This window comes from Narcine bancroftii, chromosome 5, assembly GCF_036971445.1.
Source record: "Narcine bancroftii isolate sNarBan1 chromosome 5, sNarBan1.hap1, whole genome shotgun sequence".
Taxonomy (NCBI): Eukaryota; Metazoa; Chordata; class Chondrichthyes; order Torpediniformes; family Narcinidae; genus Narcine; species Narcine bancroftii.
The window spans coordinates 303,483-327,617 of NC_091473.1; the positions used below are offsets into that span (position 1 = coordinate 303,483).

General features: G+C 45.9%; 1 protein-coding gene across 3 annotated transcripts in view; it reads right to left on the reverse strand.

The window, feature by feature from the left end:
* uroc1 (urocanate hydratase 1) overlaps positions 1 to 18,137 on the reverse strand; it is a 74,891-nt gene extending 56,754 nt beyond the window's left edge. For 2 of the 3 annotated variants that reach the window (XM_069936498.1, XM_069936499.1), the window contains exons 1-4: positions 17,960 to 18,137; positions 10,737 to 10,867; positions 9,374 to 9,467; positions 4,207 to 4,266 (exon numbers count right to left, since the gene is read on the reverse strand). In XM_069936498.1, the coding sequence (XP_069792599.1) occupies positions 4,207 to 4,266; positions 9,374 to 9,467; positions 10,737 to 10,867; positions 17,960 to 18,085 (411 nt within the window). In that variant the 5' untranslated portion in view covers positions 18,086 to 18,137. Of the gene's footprint in view, positions 1 to 4,206; positions 4,267 to 9,373; positions 9,500 to 10,736; positions 10,868 to 17,959 lie in introns of those variants that run through there. The other variant, XM_069936500.1, reaches the window with a different exon arrangement.
* Between the last annotated feature and the right edge of the window lie 5,998 nt (positions 18,138 to 24,135).

Sequence of the window (24,135 nt, forward strand, 5' to 3'; positions counted from 1 at the left end):
CCTATTATTCATCGTAAAAGGAATAACCCTATTTTGATATAATGGAGCTTGAAATTATATTTTACCCTTCGTACCTATAGCAAAATTCCTTTTAATCCAAATCCTTAATAAAGGTTTTAAAACAGGCATATTATATCTCTGTAATAAACATGAGTCCCACTTAAATATAAACGGATGGACCTGAGACTCAAATTCCACAAGCTAATTCCACTTTAGCCCAACTAGGAGGTTGTGTAATATCCAACATTCCATTAATAAATTTTAATTGTGTGGCTTCATGATAATTTTGAAAATGAGGTAATTGAAGTCCTCCTAAAGCATATTTCCACATCAATTTCTGTAATGCTACTCTCACCAACTTCCCCTTCCATAAAAACTTCCGTACTGCTGTATTCAAATCTTGAAAAAATACTTTTGGAAGTAAACAGGGAATCGATTGGAAAAGATATTGAATACGTGGGAAAATATTCATTTAATACAATTTACCTGACCTAATAATGTCAACAGATCATTTAATCAAATCCATCTTAATCTTTCTCAATAATGGTACATAATTTAATTTATATAACGATTGATATTTCGCATCAACCATTACTCCTAAATATTTAATTTTATCAGACCATCGTAATTTTGTAATCTGTTTACATTCACTATAATCTCCATATGAAATTGGCAATATCTCACTTTTCTCCCAATTTACTTTATACCCAGATAATACACCATATTGCTCAAAACATTCTTGCAAATATTTCAAAGATTGTTCTGGATATGTCAAATAAATCAATACATCATCAGCAAATAGATTAATCTTATATTCATCATCTGCAATTCTTATCCCTTTAATATTATCATTTTGTTTGATTACATGAGCTAACAATTCTATGACCAACGCAAATAAGGCTGGTGACAATGGACAGCCTTGACGTGTTGATCGTATTAACTTAAATGATGAAGAGGTTTGGCCATTCGTCACCACCCTAGCAACTAGATTTTTATATAATGCCTTAACCCAACAAGTAAAAAACAGCCCATACTTAAATTTTTCTAACACTTTAAATAAAAAATTCCACTTAACTCGGTCAAATGTTTTTTTCGTGTCAAGTGCAGTTGGGTTACTGACTCGATCCATTGATCAACGTAATCATTCTAAGAATATTATCTGCATATCTATTCTTTATGAAACCTGCCTGATCAGCATGTACTAATTGAGGTAAACATTTAACAAGTCTATTTGCCAATATTTTAGCTATTACCTTATAATCTACATTTAATAAAGAAATTGGCTGATACGAGGCCACATTCAACGGATCTCTGTCTTTCTTTGGTATCACTGTAATTATCGCACTTCAACAAGATTCTGGTAATGATTGTTCATCCTTTATTTGTTGAAGTATATCCAAAAAAATAGGAGACAAGTCCTCGTAAAATACCTTATAAAACTCAACAGTAAATCCATAATCTCCTGGAGACTTCCCATTTGGCATCTCCTGCATAGCTTTAATCTCAAAATCTGTAAAAGTGGCGTGGCGTGATGGCATAGGAAGAAGATATTTAATTCCACCTCTCCCCAGTTGAACTAATTAATGCCCAAATTAAAAAATTTGGAAAGTTTTAAAAAGAGTCTTTAAAGATGTTTGAAGATTGAAGGAAAAAAATGACTACTAATGTGAAGAAACTGAAAGGTGTATTACAGAAGAAACTACCTTACAAGAGTGCTGAAGAATTGAGGCCGACTCACCAAGTTGAAACCAAGGAGTCGATGGATCCAGCTCCCAAGGCCCAATGAACTCCTGGCCGGATCAGTATGACGCCAGCGCCTACCGCTGCGGTCGCAAGATGGTGCCGGTACCGCTGTCCGCCTGGCCGACTCTAACATGCGCACTCGTGATGCCGGGCGCACGGGTGAGAAGGCCAAGTAGAATCTTCTTTTTTTTTTAAGGACTCTGATGTGCACTTTATTGATTTTTATTCTCTGTATTACACAGTTTGTTTACATTTCTTTATCTGTTTACAAGTGTACGTTGAATACAGTTTTTTTTGTACCACTGTATAGTAATTTTGCCTCGTCCGCAGGAAAAAGGAATCTCAGGGTTGTATGTGATGTCATGCATGTGCTCTGACAATAAGTCTAATGACCTCCCCATTTCTATTTGAGATATCTCTTTCACCATTTTACAATTCTATAAGGTCCCTCTCATCCTTCTCAACTCCAATGAATATAATAGTCCCAGGTGGTCATAGGCCAACCCCATTTCCAAAATCAACTTAGTGAACCTCCTCTTCTTCACCTCCAAAGCCAGTTCATCCTTCCTCAAGTGAGGAGACCAGAACTGTATGCAGTTCTCCAGACGTGGCCTCACCAGAATTTGGTACAGTTACAGCAGAACCTCCTGCTCCTAAATCCCATCCCTCCAGCAACGACGACCAATATTCCATTTGCCTTCCTGACAGCCTGCTGTACCTTTTGTGATTTTTTTTAATTTAACTTTTTATTTTTCACACCATACCAAGTAGAATCTTCTGATGACACCGCGCAACCCCACAATTGTGCCTGGTGGCCCTGAAATGCGCGGAGGCCCATCTGAAGATGCGCCTGCGCGGTCGGTGGGGCTGCCGGGCATGCATGGTGCGTCACAAGTTCGTGACTTGTTGGATAGAGTCTGGGCTGTGGAGTGACCCGCCAACAACAGCCCTGCGTCGGTGGGGGTCAAGACCCGCAGCTGAGGGACCCGCCGACGACAAGCGCAGGTGAAGAGGAGGAGGGAAGCCCTGCCTTGTCAGAATGGAGACAGGAAGAAATTGTTTCAGGCATTGCAGTTAAAGAAGGTAGGCCTCAAGGAGAAATGGGGGAATCTGGCTTTGAAGGTTTTTCTAATTTTGGAAGGGAGTGCTCATCAAATAGATAATATGTCATCACAAATGGATCAAGGATATGAAAGCTAAAATGAACAGTATTTGTGAATAAGTGTCATCTGTAAAGAAAGATATGACTGATGTTAATAGATGTCTGAAAGTGGTGGATACAGTACAAGGTCATTTCAAAAAGATTGAAGGGGCATTTCATGATTGTCGAGACCAAGTGGAACGGAACAGAGAAAAAATAGAAAAAGTGGAAGATTCTTTTGTAGGGCGGGAGATTCAGAAGAGAGAATTGCTGAAGAAGATTGATTCTTTGGAAAATCAAGGTTGATGGAATAACGTGAAAATAGTAGGACTTCTGGAAGATATTGAAGGTTCAGATCCAGTGAAATTTTTTAAAAACTGGATCCCAGGTGTATTGGGCATTGAATTTTTCCTGGATGGTTTGGAACTGGATAGAGCGCATAGAGCGTTGAGGAAGAAACTTTATCCGGGCCAACCACCTCGAGCAGTTTTACTTCGTTGTCTGAGATATCAGGATAGAGAGATGATTTTAAGAGTTGCTGTTCAGAAGGCTTGGTGAAATCAAACTCCAATGCTAGTTCAAGGCAATAGAGTTTTTTCCCATGGTGATTTGAGTCAGGAGATTATTAAGAGGCGTAAAGAATTTAATTCAGCAAAAGAGATGTTGTGGAGAAAGGGGTACAAGTTTACTTTTCGGTACCCCGTCGTGTTGTAAGTTTTCTATGGGAGCTTTCAATCTGTTCTTCCATTCCTGATGAAAGGTTTCTATTCCCTCCGCGGATGCTGCCTGGGCTGCTGAGTTCTGCCTGCACTGTGCGTTGCTTGTTTTCCGGCCTCTGCAGTCTTTGTTCACCCCCTTTCACGGGGAACCTTTCTGAACATCTCCAGCCGGACCGAATAAATAGAGCCACAGCTTCACACAGAAACAGGCTCTTCGGCCCAACTTGTCCTTCCTGACCAAGCTCATCCCATTTACCTGCATTCAACTGATATCCTTGTAAACCTTTCCTATCCATGGACCTATCTGAATGTATTTTAATTGTTATAATTTCCTCTGGCTCTACCCCTTCCTCCAGCAGCTCGATCCACACACCCACCCACCCTCCTGTGTGGAAAAACTTGCCTTCCAGGACTCCTTTACATCTCTGCTTTCTCACCTTAAACCCATATCCCCCAGTTTTCAATCCCTCTGTCCTGGGATAAGGACTATGATGCTTCACCTTATTGAAACCTCACCCGCCTGTGCTCCAGGGAGGTGTTTACACTTTTTTGATCCCACACTTGTTATCAATACCCCCCACTGACCATTATTTATATGCTTACCTGGGCCCAGTTACTGAAGACTTGTCCATTTCCTCCATAGGTCACCAGCTCCTGAGGAAACTACAACAGAAGAATTTATCAAAATCACAGGGATTTTCTAGCAATCTCAGAGTCAGCCATACAGTCCCTTTGGCCCACCTTGACCATGCTGACCAAGTAGGCATTCTGGGATGGTCCCCTTTGCCTGCATTTGGTCTGTATCCTTCCTGCCCAAATGTTGCCTGAACATTGTAATTGTACCCACTTGTGGATCGGAGGTCAGTACACAGGACCATAAGAGCAGCAGAGAGGATCACTGGGGTCTCCCTCTCTCCTCCCATCGACATGATCTTCTGGGATCATTGTCTGAAGAGGGTGCACAAAATCATTGAGAATTCCTTCCACCTTGCACACAAAATCATTGAGAATCCCTTCCACCTTGCACACAGCAATCTTGCAGCTGCTCCCATCAGGGAAGAGATACAGGAGTATCAGAGCCGGCACCACCAGGCTGAAGAACACCTTTTTTCCCCCCACACAGAGCGACCAAAGGGACTGCTCACACTAACCATCTGAGACTCTCATATTCATGAAACAATATTTATTTTTAGAATGAATACTTGTCCTGCACATGTATTGTTTGTCTGTATGTGTGTTATGCCTGGTCGTGTGTCTGTGTGTTTTGCACCGAGGACTGGAGAACGCTGTTTCATTTAGGTGACAATAAACTTGACTTCTACATTTTACTCTGGCAGCTTGTTCCAAATACAGACCATCCTCTGAGTGAAAAAGTTACCCCTCAGGCCCCTCCTAAATGTTTATGCTCTCTAGTTCTACCCTGGGAAACAGATTGTTCGCATTCAGTATCCATGGAAATGTGAGGGACTTGAGGGCCAGAATGGCCTTGGGTGCTGGCGGCTTCCTGATCGGGTTGGAGGTGAGGATTTGGAACTCAGGTTGCTTGGAAGTCAACGACTAGTGGTATTTTGCAAGGATCTGTTCTGGATGCCCAGATCTTTGTGTTTTTTTCTAAAAGACTTGGATGAAGAAGTGGAAGAAGGGGGAAAATCAGAGAGTTCACAGGTGATCCAAGGTTGGAGGTGTTGTATACAAAGTTGTCATTAGTTAGAGAAAAAATGCAGAGTTGGGCAGAGAAGTGGTAGACTGAGTTCAATCCAGATCAGTGTGAGGTGATGCACACTGGAAGGACAAATTTGAAGGCAGACAACATGGTTAATGGTAGGATTATTAACAATGTGGAGGAAAAGAGAAATTTCGGGGTCCAAATTCATAGATCTTTCAAGGTTTCTGAGCAGGCTGATAGGGTAGTTAAGAAGGCTTATGGTATACTGGCCTTCATTAGTCAGGGGATTGAGTTCAAGAGTCATGCAGTAAAGTTGAAGCTCTATAAAATGCTGGTTAGACCACATTTGGAATATTGTGTTCAGTTCTGGTCGCCTCATTACAGGAAGGATGTAGAAGATTTAGAAAGGTGCAGAGATTTACCTGGATTGGAGAATGTGTCCTATGAGGCAAAGTTAACAGAGCTGGGGTTTTTTATTTTGGAGCAAGAGAGGTCACAAAATCACAAGGGTGGCAAGGTTGGCATAGCGGTTAGCGCAACGTTGTTACAGCGTGAGCAATTGGGACCAGGGTTTGAAATGACATGTTGTCTGTATGGAGTTTGTACGGTCTCCCTGTGTCTGCATGGGATTCACCTGGGGGGGGGGTCTGGTTTCCTCCCACCCTTCAAAACGTACTAGAGGGTGTAGGTCAATTGGGCGGCATGGATTTGTGGGCCAAAAAGGCCTGTTACCGTGCAATATGTTTAAATTTAATAATGTAAAATTTTTAAATTTAAATCACAGGTTCACAAGATCTAGGAACAGAAGGAGGCCCATTGGCCCATTGAGTGTGCTCCGCCATTCTAATCATGAGCTAATCCATCGTCCCACTCAACCCCAACCCCCAGCCTTTATCCCGTAACCCTTGATGCCCTGACTAATCAAATACCTGTCAATCTCTGCCTTAAATACACCCAACAACCTCACTTCTGCAGCTGCCTGCAGAAGCTCCACAGACTCATGACCCTTTGACTAAAGACATTTTTCTGCACCTCTGTTTTAAATGATGCCCTTTTATCCTGAAGTTATGCCCTCTTGTCCTAAACTCCCCTATGATGGGAAACATCCTTGCCACATCTACTCTGTCCAGGCCTTTCAGTATTCAAAATGTCTCAATGAGGTCTCTGATCATCCTACTGTACTCCAACAAGTACAGTCCAAGAGTTGACAAAGATTACTTATATGATAACCCTTTCATTCCAGGTATCATTCTAGTAAATCTTCTCTGAACTCGCCCTAACGCCAGCATGTCCTTTCTCAAATAAAGCCCCCAAAACTATACACAGTTCTCCAAGTGAGATCTCTCCAGTTCCCTATAGAGTCTCAACACTACATCCTTGATCTTGTATGCCATTTGTCTGGAAATGAATGCCAACATTACATTCGCCTTCTTTACCACTGACTCAACAGGAGGATTCCCAAGTCATTTGCACCTCGAAATCTTGGATTTTCTTCCTATCTGCCTGTCTATTTCTTCTACCAAAGTGCGTGACCATACAACTTCCAACATTGTATTTCATCTGCCATCACTTTGCTCATTCTCCTAATCTATCCAAGTCTCTATGTATCCTCAACACAACCTCCCCACCATCTATTTTGGTATCATATCCAAATTTACCCACAAAGCCATCTACTCCATAATCCAAATCATTTACATACAATGTAAAAAAACCGGCCCCAACACCGACCCCTGCTGTACACCACCAGTAACCGGTAGCCAACCAGAATAGTATTCCTACAATCCTCCTACCTGCCATCCAGCCAATGCTCATGTGAGTATCCTTCCTTTAATTCTATGGGCTCTCATCCTGTTTAGCAGCCTTACGTGTGGAACCTTGTCAAAGGCCTTTTGAAAGTCCAAATATACAACATCCACTACATCTCCCCTGTCCATCCTACTTGTGACCTCTTCAAAAAATTGCAATAGTCTTGTCAGGCCTGATTTTCCTTTAAGGAAACCATGCTGACTTGGGCCTATCTTTTCATGCACCTCCAGGTATTCCATAACCTTGACAATGGACTCCAACCACCAACGTCAGGCTAATAGATCTGTCATTTCCTTTCTGCTGCCTCGCTCCCTTATTAAACAGTGGAGTGACATTAGCGATCTTCCAGTCCACTGGGACCATGCCAGATTCCATTGATTCCTGGAAGATGATTACCAATGTCTCCACAATCTCTACAGCTACCTCCTCTGAACTCGAGGGTGCATTCCATCCAGTCCAGGAGACTTATCTATCCTTAGACCATTTAGCTTCCCAAGTACCTTCTCTCTTGTGATCGTGACTGCATTTACATCTCTTCTGAGAGAGCTATGAGAGTCTGTTATGCTAGAAGTGTCTTCCAGAATAAAGACTGATCCAAAATGTTCATACAGTTCCTGTCTCCAATTGCAATTTCTCTGGTGTCGTTTTCTATCAGTTCAATGTCTACTTTGGTCATTCTTTCACCCTTTAATATTACTTGCTAACCTCCTTTTATAATTCATTTTTTCCTTCCTAATCACCTAATTAGTTGTCTTCTCTAAGTTTTTAAATGTTTCCCAGCCCTATCTCCTCCCACTAATTTTTGTTTCCTTGTCTGCCCTTCTCTTTCGCATTGACTTTGTCTTTAACTTCCCTCGTGGGCCACAATTATCTCATTTTCACGTATTTCTTTCCTTTTGGTACCTGCCTGTCCTGAAGTCTCCTCCTTATTTCTCACAGAAACTCCCACCATTGCTGATCTGCTGTCTTCCCCATTAGTGGCTTTTCCAATCAGCTTTGGCCAGTTCCTCTCTCATACGTCTGTAATTTCCTTTACTCCACTGAAATACTGACACATCGGACTTTAGTCTCTCCCTTTCAAAGTTCAAAGTGAACTCAATCATTTTGTGATCACTCCCTCTGAAGGGTTCTGTTACCTTAAGCTCTCTATTCACCTCTGGTTCATTACACAGCACCCAATCCAGAACAGCCAATCGCCTGGTGGGCTCATCAATAAGCTGCTCCAAAAAGCCATTCTGTAGGCATTCCACAAGCTCTGTCTCCTGAGATCCCGTACAGACCCGACTTTCCCAAATCTACTTTCACGTTAAAATCCCCCATGATCATTATAACGCTGTCTTTCTGATTTGCCTTATCTATTTCTACCTGTATTTTGTAATCACATCTTGGCTACTGTTTGGGGCCATTAGTGTCTTTTACCTTTACCATTCCTCAACTCAACCCACTTCTGATCTTATGTCCCTCCTTACCAATGACAATATTGTTGATTACTGGCAGCGTCACACTGCCCCCTCCGCGTATCCTTTTGATACACCATGTATCTTTGGATGTTCAGTTCCCAATGACATGACTCAGTAATGTCCACAGCATCATACCCTCCAACCCACAGCTATACAGCAAGATCACCCACCTTGTTTCTAATGCCATGGGTTTTTAAGTATGAGACCTTTAGACGAGTTATTGAATGTACTGAGTCTCTGTCAACCCTCCAGCTATTATTTTGTCTCGTCGCCCTCCTGTCATCCTTGCTGAACACTATCTTCACTTTACTGCTGTTTCCCCCTTCTTCAGCCCCACCACTCGGCCAAATTAGGTTAAACCCTCCTGAACAGCTACATTAAACCTGCCCGCCAGGATATTGGTTCCCTCTGGGTTCAGGGTCGTACCTTCCCCAAAAGTGATCCCAACGATCCAAGAATCTGAAGCCCTGCCCCCTGCACCAGTTTCTCGCTATTTTTGCCTTCACTAGCACGTGGCACAGGCAGTAATCCTGAGATTACCATCCTGGAGGTCCTGCCTCTCAGCTTCCTCCACTTAATACCTAATGATTTAATAGATGGTGTGAGGGAGGGAAGGATTAGATCAGCCATTCTCTAAGGCCCACCCCCAAAGGCCACAACACATTTAAGTAAAAGACATTTTCTTTTCACCTCTCGTCACACATTTTTTTTTTAATGGAGTTGGTAGGAGAGAATTATGGAAGGAAACTTGACTGCTCCACAGGGAAGGGGCCCTGCAGGAGGTGAGGCTGCAGAACCCTGTGCCCTGCTGCAGAGGGAGCAGCTGCTAGGAGCTTACCTGGGCTACCTGAGGGTCCAGGTTGTTCATAATCATGTGCATGATGGCAGCAGCAGCGGTTGTTTGGCTGGGGTACTCAGTAATTGGGTGAGCTCTGGGAGAACGGCAAGGACATCTGTTCATTATCTGTGGGAGAATGAGTGAGAAGTCCCCCACTGGATCCCCACCAGGCCTGGACCACGGCAGTCAACGTTAGTCCCAGTCACATGCCAGGTATAACCTCCACTTCCGCCCCAACCACTGGTCCACTGTAGTGGGCACTGTGTGAACCACACTCACCAACAACTCCACCTGAACTTACCTCCCAACCCCACCCCGCCTCTACCCACTGACCCCATCCCCAAACCTACCTCCTGACCCCATCCCCGCCTCCACCTACTGGACCCACCCCCTGACCCAACTCTACCTACTGGCCCCCACCCCCTGACCCAACTCTACCTACTGGACCCACCCCCTGACCCAACTCTACCTACTGGCCCCCACCCCCTGACCCAACTCTACCTACTGGACCCACCCCCTGACCCAACTCTACCTACTGGCCCCCACCCCCTGACCCAACTCTACCTACTGGCCCCCACCCCCTGACCCAACTCTACCTACTGGCCCCTACCCCCTGACCCAACTCTACCTACTGGCCCCCACCTCCTTCACCCACTGACCCCACTCCCCAAACCGACATCCTGACCCCACCCACAGATCCCACCCCTTCCTCCACCCACTGACCCCACTCCCAAACCTACCTCCTGACCCCATCCCCAACTCCACCCACAGACCCCAACTCCCCCCCACTCTACCCCCTGACCCAATCCAACCTACTGGCCCCCACCCCCTTCCTTCACCCACCGACCTCCAACCTCCTGAACCCACCCACTGACCTAACACCTGACCACACCCCCACCTCCACCGAATGACCCCAACCTCCCTGATCCCACCCCCAAACCCCATCACCCACCCCCCGAACCCAATCCCCAAAACCCACAGTGGCAGCTTGATGGGGCTCACCCCCCACCACCTTGGTGGTGACATGTATATTCAATGAGCTTCATCAATCCACGTTCCTGATCTAGGGCTGGAGAGGGGTTTGGGTGGAAGGGTTGGAGAGGGGAGATTTGGGGAAGGGGAGGTGGTGTTAGGAAGGTTTGGAGAGGGGTGGGGGGTTGGAAGGAATTTAGGGAGGGTTGGAGAGGTGTGGTGGGGAGGAGCTGGTTGAAGAAGTGGTTGGGGGGTGGGGTTGAGGTATGGAAAGGGGGGTGGGAGTGAAAGGGCTTGGGGATAGGTTTTAGCCTGGGGTCAAGGCAGATCGCAGAGTGATGCAGCCATTGCGTGGAGAGGGACAGGGCCACGAGATTCCTCGCTCACTCACCTCATCTCGATCTCTGGACAGAAGCGGTACATGTAGATGTGGCCGAAGTCCCTCAGCTCAGCGGCAAACTCAGGGGCCAGGGTCTCATGCAGGTCCGAGGGGAAGTAACGCAATGCATTCCTCAGTGCCAGCTGCATCACCAAACAAAGCTCTAGCACCAGCTTCCCAGACACCCAAACTCATCGCTCCCCCTCCCCCCCCCACCCACACTCTGGCCACCCAGGGGATTAAGCCTGTTGTAGACAGCAACAACTGGATTTTAATATGAACATGAAATTTATATGTAACAGAGGGGCAGCGTTTCTCTTGAATTTCCAACATTGTGAACAATACATTTACTATAGATGTACAGTAAAACCCCTGGTACCCAGCATCTATGGGGAATGGTAGATGCTGGATGGGTACATCTTCCAGTTGCTTGAAACTTATTCTTACAATGCCTCACTGATACACCTGCATTAAGAATAAACAGTTTTAAAGACAAAAATATTACACTAAACAAACTTCACTTGCATGAATATATAAACCTTAAAGCTTTTTACTTTATTTTCAGTCACATTCTTTGAAAACCTTTAACCATTGCTGCATCTGCAGGTTCCTCCCCCTCCACGGAGCCGCGCAAAAGACGAACAATAACATTATAGATAATTAACCTCACCTCAAGCAGATAAAGCCTCGACCAGGGCGATGCTTACTGAGCAGGGATCAGGACACACTTTAAGAGAGTCACCCCAATGGCCGCTCGCCAGCTCTTCATACTAGGCGACGCCATTGCTGCTTCACACAACTTCATTCAAACATCTGCTATGAGCAAAGTCCATCCAAGGAGCTCCGCTGGCTAAATATTAATTCCCATCTTCACCAAAGGTTCATGTGTTACTTCAGAGAACATTTACTTTTACATTTTTAAATTTGAGCATTTTTACCTATTATTTTATTCTTGTTTATTTTCATTTTTACACTTATTTTCCTTGATTTTTTTTGCCGATTGCTTGAGGCTGCTGCTTGAATTCCGGATACCAGGGGTTTTACTATAGTTACGTTTATACTTTGTGTTTTGTCGTGTCGTCTGAATAAACTTTTGTTATAAAGGAGCAGTAACCTTGGGATCTGAAGCTAAGTGGTGCTCCCCGAGCCACAATCTGTGCTCACGAGGAGGAGGCATTAGACTGAGGTGAGAGAATTCACCTTCTGTCAGTGACTCTGGCCCTACCTACTCCCCATCCCCTGAACCTGCAGCAACTGGAAACTAGTTCACAGTTCTCTCAATTACCAGTTACAAGATTCAGCTGATCATTCACTGTGTGTGGTAAACAGAGATAACAGGATAAGATTTGTCCATGAGTGGCCTCAGGGATCGTTGCTGTGGTCACAGAGGGATGTTGCACAGATGCAGGCCCTTCAGCCCTTCCTATTCATGCTGACCATCAAACATCCACTTGAACACTCCCTGCATTGGAGAGACTGGACGCAGACTGGGAAATCGCTTCATCAAGCACCTTCACTCTGTCCTTATCAAAGGCAGGGATCTCTCAGTGGCCAACCATTTCAATTCTGTGCCCCACTCCCACACTAACATGTCTGTCCATGGCCTCATGCACTGCCAAACCAAAGCCACCGGAAGAGTGGAGGAGCAGCATCAACTATTCCAGCTGGGCACCCTCAGGCTGCGTGGCATTAACGTTGACCTCAGATTTCTGCTTACCCTCACTTTCCCATCCCTGTTTCCTTTCCTCCAGCTCTCCACCCCTTCCCTCTCCATTAACAGACATCCCCCCTCCCTCCCTTATCCATTACCTCCTACCTGTGGGACTGTGCTCATCCCCCTGCACCCCCACCATTTTTTTTGGGTGCCTACCCACATTTTGCTCATACCTCAATGAAGGGCCTAGACCCAAAATGTCAGTTATGTATCTTTATCTTCGCTACATAGAGCCCTGTTTGACCTGCTGTGTTTCTCCAGCCTTGTGCTTTTACTTCAAATCACGGCATCTGCATTCATGGTTTATTCCTCAGTTATTCTCCCCACATTCCCAACAACTTACCCCAGATTCTATACCCCACTACACTCTGGGGGCATCCACTCTGGCTGATTCACCCACCTACTGCATGTCTTTGAGATGTGGGAGGGAACTGGAGCCCCTGGGGGCGGGGGGAGGGGAACGTACAAACTCCGCGCAGGCAGGATTGAACATGGGTCTCTAGAGTCGGAGGGCAGGAGCATCATTCCTCTTGTTATCCAACTGCAGGGGAGCTCCATGTTTGTTGTAAACCTCCCCAACCAGACCCTGCTGGTGGAGGTGTATGGCCTAGATAATCATGAACATTTGGTCATACTCCTAAGCTGCACTGCTCTCGATTAATCTCCTGGTGCTGAAATGTCCATTCCCTTGTTCTGCATCTATTTGCCTTCTGACGTTCCCAGGACACTATCCCACACTTTTTTCCCTGTCCCACTATCCTGTGTATGCATGAGGCTATCCTGTTGACCCTACTCTCATTGACCCCCCCACCCCCCACTGCCTCTCACATAAACAGCATCACCATGTCCCTCCCAGCCCTTTGAATCTCCTCAAACTCCAGTTTGTGCACCCATCCTGTTAGGGCATCTTCCCCATCCCAGATTCATCTACTCCCTCACTGGTGGCCCTCCCTTCAACTGACTGAGCCCTGAGCTCTGGAATCCCCTCCCCATCTCTCTCCCCTCCATCATTTCCTCACTGACCATCCCTTTGATCATCTTGCACATCCAGAATGAGAAGGCCCCTCGACGCATCTTTGAGACGTTTGATTGCTCCTCAAATAGAGCTGAAAGAGCCTCGATGGTTTTTTAACTATATCGCTGACTCCTGCTCCACAGATGCTGCCTGTCCGCCCTCCCCCCCACCCCCCCCCCCCCCACCACCCACCCCGGGTTCCTCCAGTACCAGCTTCTTTGCTCCACACTTTAAGAGTATCTGGTGACTCCAGATGCACATTTCTCCTCCCCCTACCAAAAGAGCAGGAATTAACTCATCGTTTGCAAGTTGGGAGGCTGTGACCAGTGTGATAGCAGAAGGACTGCTGTTAGGACTTAACAGCTGCGTCCGAGTTTACAGATGATTCGGAACTGAGTGGCAGTGTGGGTGGGAGGTAGGGAGAGGCTCTCAGAGCTATCATGATTTATTAAAGGTTTATAAAATCATGAAGACCATCAATAGAGTGAATGCCCAGTCTTTTCCCCCCCCAGGGTAGACGATTCTAGGTTCAGAGGACAGAGGCGTAAGGTGAGGGGGGAGAGGTTTTAAGAGGGACCTGAGAGGTGTTTTCACTCAGGATGTTCCATATGTGGAACATGCTGCCGGAGGAAACTGGGAAAGTGGGTATAGTTGCAGCACTCAGAAAGCATTCAGATAAGATCCGCAGATAGTAAAAATACACAGAAATGCTGGAGGAACTCAGCTGGTCTTTTCAGCATCCTTAGGAGACAAAGATATATTGCTGACATTTCGGGCCTGAGCCCTTCTTCAAGGAAATCAGAAAAGGCAGACCAGAAAGTCTCAGAATTCAAACCATGGGGGAGGAATCCAAACCAACAAAAGGTGTTGATCGGATGTGATAAGGGTCTGGGTGGAATTGATCATAATTGTGCGAAATGAGATGGGCAATGGAGAGATCACAGGCAGTGGTGGGAATTAATGAGAGCCAGATGAATTTTTTCCCCCCATAGAACATGTGAATGTTCCATTCTGAAGTGTCTCCATACCTTCCAGGAGTGGCCGTTCACATAGGGATGACCAAAACTCCAAATATCTGTATCACACCACGAGTTTAGACTGAATACCTGAAGTGCAGCATTTTCGTAGGCTGGATGTCCTATTCATTAGCCCGTTGTTCATGGATCACCTGTGGATCAATTTGGACTGCAGGCAATCCATGAAAATAACTAGGGGTCAAGGAGGTAAAATGCTGGAACAGGAATGAGTCTATATTCCCGTTCCAATCTTTTTACACAGACTTTGAGTTCCAGAAAATTGAGAATAATTTCCTGGAACACAGAGGATGTTTCAAAAACATAAAAGAAGTCAATATTAATCTCATCTGGTTGGAGGGTGCCCAGTTGGAAGAGATGTTGTCCCTCCAATTTAAAGGTGGACTCAGTCTGGCAGTGCATGAGACTATGGACCATGGAGGAAGGGAATGGGATGGAGAATTGAAATGGATGGCCACTGGAATATCCATTCTATTGTGGCGGGCAGGGCAGTGCTCAATGAAGCAATCTGTAGATTGGAATGGTTAGAGGGATAAGTTCAAATGCAGGCAAATAAGACTAGCCCAAAATGGCAGCTTGGTCAGTATGGGTGAGTTGGGCTGAATGGCTTGTTTTGTGCTGTTTGACTCAATAAATGAAAATCAATAAAATAGAAATTAGAAATACAACCATAAAATGCAGGAAACACTCAGCAGGTCAGGCAGAATCTCTGGAGAAACAGTTTCAACAAGACAAGAGGACATGGGTTAAGGGTGAAAGGTTTAGAGAGAACAGAGGTAACTTCTACATACAGTGTGGTAAAGGTCTGGAACAAGCTGCCAGCTGAAGTGGAGAATGTGGTCTCAATTTTGACATTTAAGGAAAATACAGACAGGGGTATGGCGGGATATGGACTGGGTGCAGGTCAGTGGGATGATCTCTGGTTAGACCCCACTTGGAATATTGAGATCAGTTCCAGTTGCCTCATTACAGGAAGGATGTGGAAACTATGGAGGGTGCAGAGGAGATTTACCAGGATGTTGCCTGGATTGGAAGATATGTCTTAAGAGGCAAGGTTAGCAGAGTTTGTCGTGAAGTACGATGAGAGGTGACTTAATAAAGATCTACAAGATTCAGAGAGACAGACAATCAGTAGAATCAGTATCTTTTTCCCAGGGCAGGGGTAGCAAACACCAGTGGGCATCTGTACAAAGTGAAGGGAAGTTTAGGAGAGACATCAGGGTTTTTCTTTACACAGAGTTGTAGGTGCCTGGTATGTATTGCCAGGGGTGGTGATAGAGGTTGGAACAATAGGGACATTTAAGAGACTTGGACAGGCACATGGATGAAAGAAAAAATAGAGGGTTATGAGGCTGGGAGGGATCTATGGGTCAGAACAACATCATGGACCATAGGGCCTGTACTGTGCTGTAATGTTCTATTAATTTAGCACAGAAGAGATGGGCCAAAGGGCCTGTTTCTGAGCTGTTGCCTTTTTGTTTCAGGCTGAACTCTGCTTTCCATAAATACTGCCCACTCTTCATCCAGCATTTTTGTCTCTATCCCAAGAGGACAGAGGCAAGTTGCAATTGGGCAAGAACACGCAGATGTGGACATTGCCCACTTTGGATAAACAGTGGAAAAGAAAGGCATTTAAAAACAGAAGGAGAATGAAATGTGTTGATGCCCAGAGGGACTTCTACCTCAATCACTAAAAGTTAGCACACAGGTCAACAATTAACTCAGAAGGCAAATGGTTTATTAGGCTTCATTGTAAGAGGATTAGTGTACAGGGATAAAGTTAGCTTAATGCAATGATACTGGCCCCTGCTGAGACTGTGCCTGGATTATAGTGTGCAGTTATAATCTCCCCATGCAAGAAAGGATGTGAGAGCATTGGAGAGAGTGCAGAGGAACTTCACCAGGAGTTAGCTCTGGCAGAGGGTAGGGGGCTGAACCACTGATATGAAGGATATTGGGGGATGACCTAATAGATCCAGGTTTAGAGATGCTGAGTGCCAGTGTGGGTGGGAGGGTTTTGAGGGAGGCGTTCGGAGACCTAACCTTTCAGAGGTTTATAAAATCATGAGGGGCATGGATAAAGATACCCTGGTTTATTTTAACCACAGGGTAGATGATTTGGGAACTAGAGCATAGATTTAACATGAGGGGGAGGGGAGATTTAGGAGGGAAAACCTTTTCACTCAGAGGGTGGTCTGTATCTAGAACAAGCTGTCAGAGGAAGCTGTTGCGGTGGGTACAGGAAGAGTAGATGGTCAGAATCCTTTTTCCAATTGTCAGCTATCAAGAAGAAGAGGGTGTAGGTTTAAGGTGAGGGGAAGGAGACTCGAAGGGGATCTGAATAAAAGGATTCTTTTACACAGAGAGGTGTTGATATTTAGAGGAGGCAGTGGAATCAGATACAGTCACTGCAGTTGAGACATTTAAACAGACTCAAAAAGCCAAGGCACAGGAGGACGCAAGATTAATAGAGCAGGGCAAAGGGGGTTAGCATAGATACAATGGGCTGAAGGGCCTGTTTCTGTTCTGTCTCTGACATACGTCTTACAGAGGGCAGCTAGTGAAAGTTCATTAGCCTGATTCCTGCAAGGAGAAGTGAAGCAATTACTGTCTGTGCTCTAGAGTTTGGGAGAACGTGGGCAGGGTCATTGAAGGGAACACAATTTTTCCAGGATGGCTGGGTAGATGAGGGGACAATGTTCCCCCAGGGTGCAGGGTCTGGAATCAGGACCCAGTCACAACACAAGGGGCTCACTATTTACAGAATCATGGAACACTACAGTACAGAAACAAGCCCTTGGGCCCTTCTAATCTGTACCAAACTATTATTCTGTTTAGTTTGAGACTGAGGAGAAAGTTTCTTCAACAGGTGGTGAGCCTTTAGAATTCGCAACCAAGGGGTGCAGAGGGTCAGCAATGAAAATATTCAAGGCATAGGTTGATATATTAACAGAATGACAAGAACTTGCAGAATCATACAGCACACAGCTGAATAGGATCTGTCTCCACGAATACAACTTGCCTTCATTATGCCCCATAGCCCTCTATTCTACCAAAGACCTTTGAAACATTGTCCCTGCCTCCAACCCTTCCTCCAGCAGCTCATTCCACATACCCACCACCCTACCTGTGAAGAACATATCCCCAGGTCCCCTTTAAACCTGTTCTCTCTGATTTGACTGCCTGATCGCCAGAACAACACATCCTTCTTGGAACTGTATAAACCTCCACGCTCACCCCTTGGACTAGGATTAGGGTGGATGGCAGATTGATAGTCAGCAAGTATACAGAAATGCTGGAGGAGCTCAGCAGGTCTTGCAGCATCCATGTGAGGTAAAGATACCTCTATTTCGGGCCTGAGCCCTTCTTCGAGGTAAGCACACACTAGATGGACTAAACAGTAAACGCTTTGTTTGAAAGAATACTAAGGTTGTTGAGAGCCGTGAGACTGAGCAGCGCGCAGGGAAAGTACCTTCTGATCCTCGGCAGTGAGAGGAGGGCTGTGGATGGGGGCATGAGGCACGCTGAGGTTTCTCCCTCTGTTGGGGGGCAGGGGCCGCAAGGGGAGGCCCGAGCACAGCTCCGACAGGCTGCTCATCTCGACGAGCTCACTCCCAAACCTTGAAGCTGCTGCTGGAAGCTGGTTCAGAGCGGTGGGTGGGTCCACCCCACCATTACCCATTGGCCAGCATCAGTGCCCAGCAAATAAATCATTAACAGTTCCCCTGCTCTGTAAACACAAACCTCTCCACAGCCCAGTCACCACCATCTCTGCAAAGCCCAGTCAGCACCAACTTCTCCACAGCCCAATCTTTCCTGATGCACAATGAGGCAGAGGGAGGCTCCGGATACACACAGAGGGTGCAACCCCGATCGAGTGCTTGAGGCGGCTGCTGCTCAAGTTCTGGTTCCACTTCAGCCCTGCACTCCTGTTCTTTGGACACCTGGTGTAGGGGTGGGGGCTGGGGATGGGCCACTCCTGGGCTCGGCCAATGTGGCCACTTGCGGGGTCCGGGCAGAGAGGGCCACGTGAGATGTCCCCTCACCCAAGGTTAATCCATGCCTGGTGTCCCTGGGGACAGGCATCTTATTAACTGGTTTCAATGGACCAGTAGGGAACATCAGAGGCACCAGAGACTGTGTGGAGAACTCAGCAGGTCCAGCAGCTCTGCGGCCAATGAATGGTCAGTGTTTCAGGTCAAGAACCTGCATCAGAGGGGAGGTAGGCAGTATATTGCTGTGAGAGGGAGGAGTGAAGCAAAAATTATTCACAAGAATGATTCCTGGAATGAAGGGTTTAGCATCGGAGGAACATTTGACAGCTCTTGAAGTGTACTCCTTGGAGTTCAGAAGAATGAGGGGTTTCGTCAAAGAAGCATTTTGAATGTTGAAAGGCCTGGACAGAGTTCTGTCCCATGGTAGAGGAATCAAGGACACGATGGCATAACTTCAGGATTGAAGGGAACTTATTTAAAATAGAGATGCGGAGGAATTTATTTCGCTAGATAGCGGTGAACCTCTGGAATTTGCTGCCATAAGTGGCTGCGAAGGCCAGATTGCTGGGTGCATTTAAGGCAGAGATCAATAGGTACCTGAATAGTCAGTGCATCAAAGGATATGGGGAGAAACTAGGGGAGTGGGGGAACAGATCAGCTCATGGTGGAATGGTAAAACGGACTTGATGGGTCAAATGGGCTACTGCTCCGATGTACTTTGGTAATGGCTGCAGGATGTGGTGGAGGATTCAGGGGCTGGTTGGTGATAGGTGGAACCAGAAAGGGGAGAGAAGATAAAGATAATAATGAGGGAGAGGAGAGGAGAGGAGAGGAGAGGAGAAGGACAGAAAAGAAAAGAGTCCGGGGCAGGTAAGAAAACTTTTTTAAAAGTTTCTTACCAGGGTCTGCGGGGAGGAGTCGGCGTCGGAGGCGGCCATTGGTCGAGCCAGCGTACAGGAGAGTGTGACGGGAAGGTAAGGTCTTTTTAAAGACTTTTACTGGGGACAGAGCTTAGCAGTAGGGAGAGGAGAGGAGAGGAGAGGAGAGGAGAAGGACAGAAAAGAAAAGAGTCCGGGGCAGGTAAGAAAACTTTTTAAAAAGTTTCTTACCAGGGTCTGCGGGGAGGAGTCGGCGTCGGAGGCGGCCATTGGTCGAGCCAGCGTACAGGAGAGTGTGACGGGAAGGTAAGGTCTTTTTAAAGACTTTTACTGGGGACAGAGCTTAGCAGTAGGGAGAGGAGAGGAGAGGAGAGGAGAGGAGAAGGACAGAAAAGAAAAGAGTCCGGGGCAGGTAAGAAAACTTTTTAAAAAGTTTCTTACCAGGGTCTGCGGGGAGGAGTCGGCGTCGGAGGCGGCCATTGGTCGAGCCAGCGTACAGGAGAGTGTGTAGGGGTTAATTGGTAAAAGGCCAATAAATAAGAGGGACAGCGAGCGGCCAGCGAGTGAGTGGCCCAGTGAAGGAGTGGGACTTCCAGGCTTTGGCTCATCAGGCTTCGGCGAAAGCAGGCGGAGAGAAAGCTAATGATAGTCTGTATTACTACTTCATTGGGGTAAGGGATGAGTGTTAAGGCTGTGTGTTGTCGGGAGTGCCGGATGTGGGAGGTCCTGGAGTCTTCCAGACTCCCGGATGTCCATATCTGCACTAGGTGTGTCGAGTTGCAGATTGTCAGGGACCGTGTTAGGGAACTAGAGCTGCAGCTCGATGACCTCAGGCTGGTTAGGGAAACAGAGGTAGTCATAGACAGGAGTTACAGCCAGGTGGTCACGCCAGGGCCACGGGAGGATGAAAGGTGGGTAACTGTTAGGAGAGGGACAAAAGAACGTAAGGTGCCAGAGACGAGCCCTGTGAATGTAACCCTCAGCAATAAGTACGCCTCTTTGAGCACTGTTGAGGGGGACATCAAGGTTGGGGGGAGTGACAGTGGCTGTGCCTCCGGCACGAGGTCGGCCCCTGTAGCTCAGAAAGGGAGGGAAAGGAAGAGGAGGGCAATTGTGGTAGGAGACTCCATAGTTAAGAGGACGGATAGGGGATTCTGCGGACGCAGCAAGGAGAACCGGATGGTGGTTTGCCTCCCTGGTGCCAGGGTCCGAGATGTTGCTGCTCGTGTCCCAGATATCCTAAAGTGGGAGGGACAGGAGCCAGAGGTCGTGGTACATGTAGGTACCAATGACATAGGGAGAATTAGAGAAGAGGTCCTAAAAAGTGAGTACAGGCAGTTAGGTAGGGAGTTAAAAAGAAGGACCGCAAAGGGGGTAATCTCTGGATTACTCCCTGTGCCACGTGACAGTGTGAATAGAAATAGGATGAGGTGGAGGATTAACACGTGGCTGAAGGGGTGGAGTAAGGGGCAGGGTTTTAAGTTTCTGGATAACTGGGACCTTTTTTGGGGGAGATGTGACCTGTATAGTAAGGACGGGTTACACTTAAATCCCAGGGGGACCAGAATCCTGGCAGAGGTATTTGCTAGGGCTACTCAGGATCCTTTAAACTAGAATGGTTGGGGGGAGGGAACAAAATAGTACAGAGCAGTAAGGAGAAGGTTAGAATGAAAACAATGAAAGTTTGTAGTAAGTATTTGAATATGGATGGGCAGGTGATAGAGAAGGGAAATGCTCTGGAAGAAGATAAAGGGCAATTGTCAGGAAAAGTAAATAATGTTGTTCTTAAAGATGAGGGAAAACAGGGATTAAAAAATGGGAAATCCCTGAAATTCATATATTTTAATGCCAGGAGTATTGTAAAAAAGGTGGATGAGCTGAAGGTGTGGATTGATACTTGGAAGTATGATGTGGTAGCGATTAGTGAGACATGGTTGCAGGAGGGATGTGATTGGCAACTGAATATCCCTGGGTTTCGTTGTTTTAGGTGTGATAGAGTCGGAGGGGCAAGAGGAGGTGGGGTTGCATTGCTTGTCAGGGAAAATATTACAGCGGTGCCTAGGAAGGATAGATTAGAGGGCACATCCACGGAGGCTATTTGGGTGGAACTGAGGAGTAGGAAAGGAGAGGTTACACTTGTAGGGGTGTATTATAGACCACCCGGAGGGGACCGAGGCCTAGAGGAGCAAATCTGTAGGGAGATAGTAGATATTTGTGATAAGCACAGGGTTGTAATTATGGGAGATTTTAATTTTCCACATATAGATTGGGAAACACATTCTGTGAAAGGAATGGATGGGTTAGAGTTTGTGAAATGTGTGCAAGATAGTTTTTTACAACAATATGTAGAGGTGCCGACCAGAGAAGGAGCAGTGTTAGATCTACTGTTGGCAAATGGGATGGGTCAAGTGACGGAGGTTAGTGTTGGCGAGCACTTCGGGTCCAGTGATCATAATGCCATCAGCTTCAATGTCATTATGGAAAGAGAGAAATCAGGGCCAAGGATTGAGGTTTTTGATTGGGGAAAAGCTAGATTTGAGGAGATGCGAAAGGACTTGCAGGGTGTGCATTGGGACAATTTGTTTTATGGGCAGGATGTAGTAGAGAGATGGAAGTCTTTTAAAGATCAGATTTTGAGAGTGCAAAAGCTTTATGTTCCTGTTAGGTTAAAAGGAGGGGCAAAAGGTTTGAGAGAGCCGTGGTTTTCAAGGAATATTGGAAACTTGGTTCGAAGAAAAAGGGAGGCGTACATTAGATATAAGAAGCATGGAGTTAAGGAGATGTTTGAAAGATACATTGAATGTAAGAGGAATCTTAAGAGAGGAATTAGGAAAGCTAAAAGAAGGTACGAGAAAACTATGGCAAGCAGGGTGAAAACAAATCCAAAAGAGTTCTACAAATATGTTAATGGTAAGAGGAAAGCTAGAGACAAAATTGGTCCCTTAGAAAATCAGAGTGGAAAACTGTGTGTGGAACCTAGAGAAATGGGGGAGATATTGAACAGTTTCTTTTCTTCGGTATTCACTAAGGAGAAGGATATTGGGAGATGTGGGATAAAAAAAGCAAATTGGGTAAATATGGGGAATATAGAGATTACAAAAGGTGTAGTTTTAAGGCTTTTGAAGAATATAAAGGTGGATAAGTCTCCAGGACCAGACGGGATCTTCCCCAGGACATTGAGAGAAGTGAAGGAGGAAATAGCAGAGGCTCTGGCGGTAATTTTTCGAATGTCATTAGATATGGGGATAGTGCCGGAGGATTGGCGCATTGCGCATGTGGTTCCGTTATTTAAAAAGAGTTCAAGGAGGAAGCCTGGCAACTATCGGCCTGTAAGTTTGACGTCTGTGGTAGGTAAATTAATGGAGAAAATTCTTAGAGATAGTACTTATAAACATCTGGATAGACAGGGTCTGATCAGGAGTACTCAACATGGATTTGTGGGAGGAAGGTCATGTTTGACCAATCTGATTGAATTTTTTGAAGAGGTGACTAGGAATGTGGATGAGGGTAGCGCAGTGGATGTTGTCTATATGGACTTCAGTAAGGCCTTCGATAAGGTACCACATGGAAGGTTAGTTAGGAAGGTGCAGTCTTTAGGTATAAATTTTGAGATAGTCAAATGGATTGAACATTGGCTGAAAGGGAGAGGCCAGAGAGTGGTAGTGGATAATTGTCTGTCAGGTTGGAGGCCGGTGACCAGTGGTGTGCCTCAAGGATCTGTATTGGGCCCATTGTTGTTCGTTATATACATTAATGATCTAGATGATGGGGTGGTGAATTGGATTAGTAAATATGCAGACGATACTAAGATAGGTAGAATAGTGGATAATGAAGAAGGTTTTCTAGGATTGCAGAGGGATTTGGGCTGCTTAGAAAAGTGGGCTGAAAAATGGCAGATGGAATTTAATGCTGATAAGTGTGAGGTGCTTCATTTTGGTAAGAAGAATCAGAATAGGACATATGTGGTAAATGGGAGAGCATTGAGGAATACAGAAGAGCAGAAAGATTTAGGAGTGACGGTACATCGTTCCCTGAAGGTAGAAACTCACGTGAATAGGGTGGTGAAGAAGGCTTTTAGTATGCTGGCCTTTATCAATCATTGCATGGAATATAGGAGTTGGGAGGTGATGTTGAGATTGTATAAGACGTTGGTGCGGCCTAATTTGGAGTTCTGTGTGCAGTTCTGGTCGCCTAATTATAGGAAGGATATAAACAGAGTGGAGAGAGTGCAGAGAAGGTTTACCAGAATGTTGCCTGGGTTTAAGCATCTGGAGTATGGGGAGAGATTGGACAGATTGGGTCTTTATTCTTTGGAGCGTAGAAGGTTGAGAGGGGATTTGATAGAAGTATTTAAGATTATGAAAGGGATAGACAGAGTGGATGTGGATAGACTATTTCCGTTAAGAGGAGGAAAGATTAAAACAAGAGGACATGAGTTAAGAATTAAGGGGCAGAGGTTTAGAGGTAACATGAGGGGGAACTTCTTTACTCAGAGAGTGGTAGCTGTGTGGAATGATCTTCCGGGAGAAATAGTGGCGGCGGAGTCAATTGTATTATTTAAGAAAAGGTTGGACAGGTATATGGATGAGAGGAAGATGGAGGGTTATGGGCATTGTGCAGGGAGGTGGGATTAGAAAGGGGTGTTTGGTTCGGTGCGGACTAGAAGGGCCTAATGGCCTGTTTCCGTGCTGTAATTGTTATTATTATTAACTGAAAGTCTCCTACCACATCCTCCTACCTGCTCTCAATGTGGCCTCCTCTATGCCAGAGAGGTC